An 11,322-nucleotide genomic window follows, 5' to 3' on the forward strand; every position below is an offset into this window, starting at 1 on the left:
ATCCATTAGCTGTAGTGCGATCTGAAATCGCAGCCGAGCAGCCTCCGCGCGCTCGCTCACTTCAAGAACGCATTTCTCCTGTCACGTTTATGCCCCCAGCGGTAATTTCGCTGCCCTGCACGCGAAAAATGAATGGGCGGCATCGTGCGCGTGGCATCTTGGGAAATGTAGTTTACAGGCTCAATGACAAGCACGGTCCAAGAAGGGAGGGGCGGGGGAGCAATTCGATCTTGGCCTCGGAATAAAAAGAACAAAGAATCACCGGCAGTTTGCGCGTCGCGGCGCTTCAGCCACGCAGTGCGTGGATTCAGCCGCTTTGGGCGTGCCCGTTGCATGCCGGGAAACGCAGTTCGCGAGCCTCGGGTACGTCGACGATAGATGACGGGACTCACGTTCTACGTTCACATCAGGTCCCTGCACGCTTGAGCCTGGGCGGTCCACGATAGCGAGTTTGCCACGCTGCGACAGCTCATAGGCTTGTCCCCCGGGCATTCTGGTGGACTACGAACGCAAACTGAAGCTCTACGACTTGTCGCCCGTTTGCGCTCTCGCCGAGGCACAGGCTGCTCGCAGACCACCCTGCTCCGAAAACTAAGGTGGGCCCTGGGGCACGGAGGACAGGGATGCGGGCGGAAACTATTGAGGAACTGTCCTGACTGCAGGGAAAGGAGGAGGTTCGCCCTGGGCGCCGCAGCTGTGTATGGTTCGGGCGGCTGGCACCGGGTGGGTTCTAGACCCAAGGTTTGTCTGCAGAAGGGGACCCGTAGACGGGCTGGGTTCGAGGTGGGGACATGGGACGCAGCGGTCGGAGCCGCCTGGGACCCGGTGGCCCCGATGGAGCTATGATCTTTGAGGTATTGATGAGGAGGGACAGGGAGTGTGGTCAGAAGGCTGTTTAATGGGAGGTTGGTTGGAGCGCGAGGGTGGGGTGTTACTGGGGAATCAATGGGGGCTAATAAGAATATTTTAGTCTAAGTGTTGTTCATTGATTGATTAATGAGGGGATGGCAGAGTAAGCAACTAGAATATAACGAGTGGTGGATAGGAACGTGATCCCCCAGGGATTGATGGAGGTATGATATTCAACGGGTTAATGGAAAGTGATGGGACATAGTAATGGCAAGGATGATGGTGAGGCTGTGGGGGGAATAATAGATGAATGGGGGTCATGATCAAGGGGCCGTGGTGAAAGAAGAGATAATGAGAGGCTGATGGTGTTGTAGTCAGAGTCAATAGTTGGGCTATGGTGGCATGACCATCGAGGAATTAGGGGACAGAGTGAGCAAAGAGAGGGTAATAGTAAACTAGGGTTGGGGGTTAACTTTTGTTGCTACATAGTAGGTGAATAGTAAACTGTTGGAGTGTGATCATCCAGTGATGGATCCATGGAGAGCGGGGTGGACAGTGAGGGGAGAATGGGCAACTGATGTGTGATCATCAGGGAGTAACGTGTTTGTTAATGAAAGGGTTACAGGGCAGGGGGCTAGTGCTGTGATCTATGAAGGGTCTATTGGAGAAAACTGAGTTAATGGGGGCTGATAAATCAGTAATTGAATGCTCAATGGGGAACTAATAGACCATGATTCTCCAGGCATTATTAGAGGTTCATAAGGATGTAGTAATAAAGGGGGCCTAATCGTCTAAGGGATTAATGGGGAATGGGGCGAAATGAGAGAGATATAGGGAGTGGGAGGTACAATGAAGTAGTATTAGGATAAAGGTGGAAAGCAAGGGATTAATGGGGGCTGATAGGACTATATGAATCTAGAGGCAATGAGGACAACTGGGGATACAGTCAGTGAGATTTTAATGGGCATGACGTGGGCAGAGAAGGGTTGATAGTGACAGTTACAGGGTTTAATGTGTGGAGTGTGGGTGACAGTGATGGGAGGTGGACAGGCTCACAAGTTGGCCATCTATGGGATTAATGTTGGGTTTATGGGGTCTTTTGTAGGAACTGGGGGGTAAGTGATGGGGACGAGGAGGGTCTGTGTGATAAGCAATGGAGCCTGAGAGTTCAGTGATAGGGTCCTTTGGACCCTATAAGGTCAGTGGGGTCAGTTCCAGGGCTTCAGTCAGCCCATCTTCTGTGTGAGCTATCATGTGGGTCAGATGAGCCCAGTTTAGTTTGTATGGTTCTCTCCGCCCTACAGAGGTAGGTGGTAGCCCACTCATCTGGTTACTGATACTGGCCGGCATCAGCTGACTGTCGGCAGGTCCTTGGGCAACTGGTGTCTGAAATGGGACGGACGTCGAAGGACAAGCGGGATGTCTACTACCGCCTGGCTAAGGAGAATGGCTGGCGTGCTCGCAGCGCCTTCAAACTGCTACAACTGGATAAGGAATTCCAACTCTTCCAAGGTCCCTGACTGGTGGGCAGGTCACTGGGCGGTGAGGTGGGCACAGGAGGTAGACAAGTAGGCTAGGTCTGCAGAGCTCCCTATGGTAGGTGGGCTGACTCAGAGGGTCTCTGGGGCAGGGAGACAGGCAGGAAGATAGGCAGAATACCGGAGAGGAGTTGGGCACCTGGGCAGTGGAGATATGTGGGTGCTCCCCAAGGGAGAGGGGTGAACTTTGCAAGGGTCTCCAGGTTGGAGAAGTGGGTACAGCTGACCAGGATGCTTTCACTATGTATGCCCAGGCGTGACACGGGCAGTTGACCTGTGTGCAGCCCCGGGCAGCTGGAGCCAGGTGCTGAGTCAGAAGATTGGGTAAGTGTGGGGGTCCCAGATGGGAGACCCAGGAGGGCCAGCTGGGTGGGAGGGGCCCAGGAGTGAAACTAGGCTGATGTGGGCCATGTTGTCCACAGGGGCCAAGGGTCCGGCCACGTGGTGGCTGTGGACCTGCAGGCTATGGCTCCACTACCAGGTGTGGTACAGATCCAGGGGGACATCACCCAGGTAAGAGCATGGCTGAGGGTATTGGGGTATATCCTGGGTGAAGGCCCTTACCTGGGGTCTATGCAGAATGGAAGAGCAACGGAGAGGTGATGGAAACAGAGAGAGAGAAAGAGAATGAGAGAGTAACCATGGAGAAACAGCCAATGGGTCATCATTGCAGAGACACAGCAGAAAATGATGATGCTGGGTCCCCAGAGATGGAGTCCAATCTTAGAGAGGCAAAGCCTGGGAATTTGGCTGACCCAGGGTCTGTGGGCCAGGACCATGGGCAGGCGGGATCTGAGGGCAGCAGTGGAGGGCCGTGGGGCCACTCATCCTCCCTCTCTCCATAGCTGTCCACTGCCAAGGAGATCATCCAGCACTTTAAGGGCTGCCCTGCGGACCTAGTGGTGTGTGACGGGGCTCCTGATGGTAAATAGCAACAGAAAGTGGGAGGCCAGGCGGAGGCCCCTGTGCGTGTCCTTCTCTGTATCTCCCACCTTAGTTGACTTACTCACCTCTTCAGTTACTCCCTGCTTCTCCCTTCTTTTCTCAGCTTTCTCCCACATCTGGCAACTTTTCCCTACCTCTGCTGCCTGCTCTCTCTCTGCCTCTCTCTTCCTCCCACTTGCACCCCACCCTTTGAGTTTCATGTCTGTTGTCTACCTTTCCCTGCTCTCATCTCTCTGCAATTGTCCAATTCCGTTGCACTGTTCATTCGTTTTCAGCCAGCCAGCCATTCAACACACATTTACTGAGCACCTATTGTGTTGGGAAAACATTCATGAATAAAATTCCATTAATCTTTAACCTCATGGAGCTGATGTTCTAGTGGGAGCAAATGGAAAAGAAAATAAATGATTGAGCTTTGTACCGTTAAAAGGGGATGCAGCCAGGCATGGTGGCTTCTACCTGTAATCCCAGTGCTTTGGGAGGATGAGGTGAGAGGAACACTTGAGGCAGGAGTTTGAGACCAATCTTGCAACACAGCAAGACCCTGTCTAAAAAATTAGCTGGGCTTGGTGGTGCATATGCCCGTAGTCCCAGTTACTAGGAGACTGAGGTGGGAGGATCACTTGAGCCCAAGAGGTCGAGGTTACAGTACACTTTGATTGCACCACTGCACTCCAGCCTGGGCAACAGAGTCTCTAAAAAAACGGGGTGGGGAGGCCAGGCATAGTGGCTCACGCCTGTAATCCCAGCACTTTTGGAGGCCGAGGCGGGCAGATCACCTGAGGTCAGGAGTTCGAGACCTTAGCCTAACCAATATGATGAAACCCCGTCTCTACTAAAAATATAAAAATTAGCCAGGTGTGGTGGCATGTGCCTGTAATCCCAGCTACTTGGGAGACTAAGACAGGAGAATCACTTGAACCCGGGAGGTGGAGGTTGCAGTGAGCCGAGATCGCGTCATTGCACTCCAGCCTGGGCAATAAGAGCGAAAATCTGTCTCAAAAAAAAAAAAAAAAAAAAAAAAGGTGGGGTGGGGGATAGGTACCATAGGGAAATCATTGAGCAGGAGGAAAGCAGGAGTACCTGTTGGAATTTTAAATGAAGTGGATGGGGAAGTCCTCACTGACTTAACAGCAGAGACTAAAGGAGGTGGGGGAGTAAGCTATGGATATGTCTGAAGGAAGAGCAATCCAGGAAAAATTCCAGCCCATGCAAAGTTCCTGAGGCAGGAGGGTACTTGCTATGTATGAGTAATGACAAGGAGATCACTGTGGTTGGAACAGAGTGAGGAGGAGAGTGGTAAAAGGTAACATCAGAGAGGTGACAGGGGACAGGTCCTATAGGGCCTCGTGGGCCATGGTGAGGATGTTGGCATTTTCACCGAGATGAGAGCTTGAAGAAAACCATGAGAGGGTTGTGAGGAGAAGAGGACTGTGCTGGGCTTGGGCTGCTATGAGCTGTGTGAGGGCCAAGGGCAGAAGCAGGGGCTCCGGGGTAGAGTAGTCCAGGCAAGTGATAATGGGTGGGGGCAGTGGTGGAGAGAAGAAGATCAAGTCAGATCTTTTGAAAATAGATATGTTAATGATTTCAATGTGGATGTGAGGAGAGGATGCGGGGGGAGCATCAGAGGTGACTAAGGTTTTGGAGCTGAACAACTAGAAAGCTCAGATGAGATGGTGGGGATGGTGGGAGGAGCAGGTTTGGGAGGTAAGTCAGGAGTTTGGAGGTCAGGAGTATTGGAGATGTGGAATCTGATTTGTGAATCTGAAGTTCAGAGGAGCAGTCTGGGCTGGAGGTGGAAATGATAATGATGCTTGTACGTGAGGTCATTTTAGAATTGAAGTGAGTTCCTAAGGGTTAGGAGCTCAGAATATGCATCCAGTTGGCAGATAGTAATTTGCATCCAGAACCTTAGCAGTAAGAGAGCCTGGAAAATGTTTTTAGTGTCTGATCTGTGTGGTACAAGAAGATGCACAGAGCAGGATGGGCACCCCTAATGCTGTTCCTCTTGCCACAGTAACCGGCCTCCATGATGTTGATGAGTATATGCAGGCCCAGCTTCTCCTAGCTGTGAGTAACCCTGGCCACCCCTGACCCACTTTGGCCCCCTCCTGGCTGTCTCCACCTCAGCCTCAGCCGTCTGTCCTGCCCACAGGCTCTGAACATTGCTACACATGTCCTGAAGCCAGGGGGCTGCTTTGTGGCCAAGGTAAGTCTCAAGGAACCTGGTGGAGTAGAGAGAGATCGCTGAGGGCCAACCTCACCCGCTGTCTTTGCCTTCCCACCCTGCAGATATTCCGAGGCCGGGATGTGACGCTCCTCTACAGCCAGCTGCGGGTCTTCTTCTCCAGCGTGCTGTGTGCCAAGCCCAGGAGCAGCCGGAACTCCAGCATCGGTCAGTGGGGTGGAGGGGCCAGGCAGGCAGACCCGGATTTCTGGGATGCCGCCTGCACGAGGAGGATGCGGCAGTCACGCCTCATTCCACCTTCCCCCAGCAGAGGCCTTTGCTGTCTGTCAGGGCTATGACCCTCCCGAGGGCTTCATCCCGGACCTGAGCAAACCCCTGCTGGACCATTCTTACGGTGAGAGCTGGAGCATGGGTCACCCTGGGGGACTCTGCCGCACCTTATGCAATCTAGGTCCCTTGAGGGCCCACAGCCTCACCCCCTGGTGGAGGCTCTGTCCCCTCATGGGAATTTTTTTCCCAAGGGGGTCCTCAGCCCCATTTTCTGGTGGAAATCCCATCCCTTTATGGGTATTTTGTCCCAGGAGGAGCTTCAGCCCAGGCAGTCCTCTAGTGGTAATTCTTGGGCCTGGTGAAAATTCCATCCCAGGAGGATCCTGAGCCCTGCCCCAGTGGAGGCTCCACCTACCTAAGGACATTCTCTCCTAGGAAGATATCAGTCACGCCCCCAGGTGGAAGCCTCCTTGGTGTGAAACTTTTGCCCCTTAAGCCTCTAGCAGGAAGAGACAGAGCCTGCCCCTGGGATGACATTTGAGTGAGGGAGATGTCATCCAGGCAGCATATAATCCAATGTCAGGTGGACATACATACAGTGAAAAAGAGCAGGGCACCAATGTTTTAGAAGGCGTGATTATGGAGGGCCTCCCCAAGGAGGTGATCTGAACCAAATGAAGGATTTCTGGTGGGGTGTGAAGAGAGTAGCTGGTAGATCTGTGGGGAGGGCTTGGCAACCATACTGCTGCCTGTGTCATGACTGGCCCCAGGCATCCAGACCTTGTCCTCAGTTATCTCCCCCTGTTCCTAAGACCCAGATTTCAACCAGCTGGATGGTCCCACCCGCATCATTGTGCCTTTTGTGACTTGTGGGGACCTGAGCTCCTATGATTCGGACCGCAGTTACCCACTGGACGTGAGTGCCCAACCAACAGTAGGTGGGTGGGAGCAAGGCTGTCCTAGATTCCCAGGTCCTCACTATCTCCCTACCCCTCTGTCTCTGCAGCTAGAGGGCGGCTCAGAGTACAAGTACACTCCACCCACACAGCCCCCCATCTCGCCACCATACCAGGAGGCCTGCACCTTGAAGAAGAAGGGGCAGCTGGCCAAGGAGATCCGCCCCCAGGACTGCCCCATCAGCAGAGTAGACACGTTTCCCCAGCCCCTGGTCACCCCTCAGCGCCACAGCCTGCTGGCCCCTGAGGTCTGGAAATGTGACTCTCAACCCACATTGACCCCTTCCCCGTGTGCCTCTTTCTGACCCAAATCTCATGGTTTCTGGGGCCAAAATTCCCTTTCCTGCCTCCCAATAGCTATAAAAAATTGGTAAAACCAAGCATAATGAATGGAAAAATTTCACCAAATATGTGAGTCACTTTTCTTTTTATTGAGTAGATGGAAGACAATGAAATGAGTTGTTCACCTTAACCCGTTACGGTAAGTTTGCCTTGTTATCTAAAGGTTTGAGTAAGGGCAACCTTTATGAAAAACCTCAGTAAAATTTCACCTTTGAAATTTTTATGTCAACTGATAAGATTTTAATCAACAAACCCTTTTTTAAACATCTATTGTTGTATGGCAGGAACTGCTTTAAGCATTTTACATTTGAGGCATTCAGTAAACATTTATTGAGCACATACTGTGTGCCAGGCATTGTTCTAGGTTTGGAGATAGAGCAGGGAGCAAAACAGAAATATCTTGGCTCTCACAGTACTTCCAGTTTGGAAAAGAAGCAACAATCAATAAAACAGTCTGTAAGTTCTAGAGTTTACATACACACATATACTATATAGCTTGCATTTTTCAATTTACATATCTTGCAATATATATAATAAGTAAGAGTAATATGGGATATGAAAAATAGAAAAAAGTAAAGCAAGGTGAAGAGAATCAGGAATTCTAGGCATGGCAGTTTTCATCTTTTGGTGTTTTTGTTTTGAGACAAGGTCTCACTCTGTAGCCCAGGCTGGAGTTCAGTGGTGCAATCTCCCGGGCTCAAAAAATCCTCCCACCTCAGCCTCCGGAGTGGCTGGGACTACAGGCGTGCACCTCCATGCCCGGCAAATTTTTGTATTTTTAGGGGAGATGGAGTTTCACCATGTTGCCCAGACTGGTCTCGATCTACTGGGCTCAAGCGATCTGCCATCCTCGGCCTCCCAAAGTACCAGGATTACAGGCATGAGCCACTGCGCCCAGCCAGTTTGCACTTTTTAAAAGGGTTGTCATAGAAGGCCTCAGACACTCCTCAGAGGTAATGTCTGAGCAAAGACCTAAAGGCATTGCTGGAGGGAAGCTGTGTGTTTATCTGAGGAAAGAGCATTCCGGGTAAAGGAAATAGCCAAGTCCCAAAGGTGGAACTGCACATGGTATGGGAGGAAAGTTTATCCATAGCCAAATGTGCTAAAACCACAATGTTAGAGGATGGCCCTTTCTGACAATGGCATAGCAGGTTATTCAGACTAAGTCAGCCATCACAAAAAGTCACCTTTTTTTTTTTTTGAAGCAGAGTCTTGCTCTGTTACCCAGGCTGGAGTGTGGTGGCGTAATCTCAGCTCACTGCAACCTCCATCTACCGGGTTCAGGCGATTCTCCTGCCTCAGCCTCCCGAGTAACTGGGATTACAGGTGCCCGCCACCATGCATGGCTAATTTTTACATTTTTAGTAGAGATGGGGTTTCGCCATGTTGGCCAGACTGGTCTCAAACTCCTGACCTCGGGTGATCCACCCGCCTCGGCCTCCCAAAGTGCTGGGATTAGAGGCATGAGCCACCGCACCCTGCCTTTTTTGTTTTGTTTTGAGACGGAGTCTCGCTCTGTCGCCCAGACTGGATGGAGTGCAGTGGCCCTATCTCAGCTCACTCCAACCTCTGCCTCCCGGGTTCAAGAGATTCTCCTGCCTCAGCCTCCTGAGTAGCTGGGATTACAGACACATGCTGCCCCCTCACCCAGCTAACTTTTGTATTTTTCGTAGAGATGGGGTTTCGCCATGTTGGCCATGCTGGTCTCGAATTCCTGACCTCACAAAATCTGCCTGCCTCAGGCCTCCCAAAGTGCTGGGATTACAGGCGTGAGCCAGCACACCCGGCCACAAGAAGCCACCTTAAGGGAAACTGAAACAGCAAATCATTGTGTGAAAGAGATTTACAATTTCTAATATTTAAAGGATCCTGTAAATCAATAAGGAAAAAAACGAGAGTGACCAGTAAGCACATGAAAAGCTGCTCATCAGGAAAATGCAAATGAAAACTCAAAATATCAACAACACTAAGTATTTGGAAGGATATGCAGCAATTGAAAGCCTCGTACACGCTACTGGGAAGGTAAAATGGTGCAGCCACTGTGGAAAACTTAGGCATTACCTACTAAAGCTGCATGTGTGCCAGTTCCACTCCTAAAAAGTGAGTCCTAGAGGCCGGGCGTGGTGGCTCAACGCCTGTAATCCCAGCACTTTGAGAGGCCGAGGTGGGTGGATCGCCTGAGGTCAGGAGTTCAAGACCAGCCTGACCAACATGGCAAAACCCCATCTCTACTAAAAATACAAAAATTAGCCAGGCCTGGTGGTGGGCGCCTGTAATCTCAGCTACTCAGGAGGCTGAGGCAGGAATCACTTGAACCTGGGAGGTGGAGGTTGCAGTGAGCTGAGAATATGCCACTGCACTCCAGCCTGGGCGACAGAGTGAGACTCCATCTGAATAAAAAAAAAAGGAATTGAGTCCTAGAGTGTTGTTAGCAGCACTATCTGTAGTATGCCCATGAAATCGTGGTACATTCACTGTAGAGAACTGTACAAAAATGACAGTGAACATCCTGCAATTACACCAAATAACACCTTGTAGTTATTCATGAAACTGAATATATATGCATTTTCTGTATGTCATGGTTCGCCATAAAAGTAGGAGGAAATGTCACAAAAATGTTAGCAGCAGAGTTAGCTGGGTGTGGTAGCACATGCCCGCCTGTAATCCCAGCTACTTGGGAGGCTGAGGCAGGAGGATCACTTGAGCTTAGGAGGTTTTTTTTTTTTTTTTTTTTTGAGACGGAGTCTCGCTCTGTCGCCCGGGCTGGAGTGCAGTGACCAGATCTCAGCTCACTGCAAGTTCCGCCTCCCGGGTTTACGCCATTCTCCTGCCTCAGCCTCCCGAGTAGCTGGGACTACAGGCGCCCGCCACCTCGCCCGGCTAGTTTTTTGTATTTTTTAGTAGAGACGGGGTTTCACCGTGTTAACCAGGATGGTCTCGATCTCCTGACCTCGTGATCCGCCCGTCTCGGCCTCCCAAAGTGCTGGGATTACAGGCTTGAGCCACCGCGCCCAGCCGAGCTTGGGAGGTTAAGGATGTTGTAAGCTATGATGGAGCTCCACTGCACTCCAGCCTGGGTGACAGAGCAAGACCCTGTCTCTAAAAAAACAAAACAAACAAAAAATTTTCTTTGACTTTTGGTTAGCTGGCAAGCTGATACAACTCAGAAACTGCTCAGTATCAGAAAAACCAGAACTTGTTGATGAACTTGTTTTCAAAATATCATCTCATCAACGAGGCCTGGACAAACAAGCCCTGAGGAGGGATCTGCAACAACCCTGAAGACAACAAGGAAAGAAAGCATAGAAGTCTGTCCGCACTGCAGTGGGAATTCTTTTTTTTTTTTTTTTTTTTTTTTTTTTTTTTTTTTTTTTTTTGAGACAGAGTCTGGCTCTGTCGCCCAGGCTGGAGTGCGGTGGCCGGATCTCAGCTCACTGCAAGCTCCGCCTTCCAGGTTTACACCATTCTCCTGCCTCCACCTCCCAAGTAGCTGGGACTACAGGCGCCCGCCTCGTCGCCCGGCTAGTTTTTTGTATTCTTTAGTAGAGACAGGGTTTCACCGTATTAGCCAGGATGGTCTCGATCTCCTGACCTTGTGATCCGCCTGTCTCGGCCTCCCAAAGTGCTGGGATTACAGGCTTGAGCCACCGCGCCCGGCCTATTTTATTTTATTTTATTTTATTTTTTGAGACAGAGTCAGTGGGAATTCTTGAGTGAGGTCTTACCTCTTCTTTAAACCTTTTCAGGAGTGTCCTGATTATATCCAGAAATTTCCCTAAAAGCAGGGATTCTTAACCTGGATAGAAGCCAGGGGTAACCATAAACTTGATGGAAGAAAATGTTACATCTTTATTTTCAGCAATAAAACAACTTTAGCCTTACTCCCAAGTTATAAATGCTGGCAACAAATCACAATAGTAAAAGCAGTACCTGGGATTTTCCCACCAATACAAACCAGTTACAATAACTGTAATGTAACAATAAAGGGCATCTTGAAGTATTGTTCATATTTGTCACCTCTTGGAATGATAGCAGATCCTATAAGTTGATGTATTAATTAAAAAGCCCATATATGACTGCAGCTCAATTTTGTTTCAATTTAATATATAGTAATAATTGTAATTCAATGTAATTGGCTTCCATTGTCATCTGTGTGTGTGTGTATGTGTGTGTATATACTTTTAAAAATATTCTGTGAAGGGGTTCACAGATTTAACCAGATGCCAAAGGGTTC

At 50.1% G+C, this 11,322-nt stretch overlaps 1 protein-coding gene across 9 annotated transcripts; it reads left to right on the forward strand.

The window, feature by feature from the left end:
* The first annotated feature begins 269 nt into the window (after window positions 1-269).
* On the forward strand, window positions 270-10,414 carry FTSJ1 (FtsJ RNA 2'-O-methyltransferase 1). 9 transcript variants are annotated; one of them, XM_030934218.1, is made up of 13 exons: window positions 270-596; window positions 2,154-2,361; window positions 2,642-2,711; window positions 2,810-2,900; window positions 3,233-3,311; window positions 5,350-5,402; window positions 5,488-5,541; window positions 5,625-5,727; window positions 5,828-5,914; window positions 6,603-6,706; window positions 6,797-6,994; window positions 7,186-7,227; window positions 10,234-10,414. In XM_030934218.1, the coding sequence occupies exons 2-12, from the start codon at window positions 2,241-2,243 to the stop codon at window positions 7,216-7,218; spliced, it is 993 nt and encodes a 330-aa protein (XP_030790078.1). In that variant the 5' UTR covers window positions 270-596; window positions 2,154-2,240; the 3' UTR covers window positions 7,219-7,227; window positions 10,234-10,414. The 9 variants fall into 9 exon arrangements, with proteins under 9 accessions (XP_030790078.1, XP_010359414.1, XP_010359415.1 ...); XM_010361112.2 differs by having other exon boundaries at window positions 5,831-5,914; XM_010361113.2 differs by having other exon boundaries at window positions 5,831-5,914; window positions 6,609-6,706.
* Window positions 10,415-11,322: the final 908 nt, after the last annotated feature.

This window comes from Rhinopithecus roxellana, chromosome 7, assembly GCF_007565055.1.
Source record: "Rhinopithecus roxellana isolate Shanxi Qingling chromosome 7, ASM756505v1, whole genome shotgun sequence".
NCBI lineage: Eukaryota > Metazoa > Chordata > Mammalia > Primates > Cercopithecidae > Rhinopithecus > Rhinopithecus roxellana.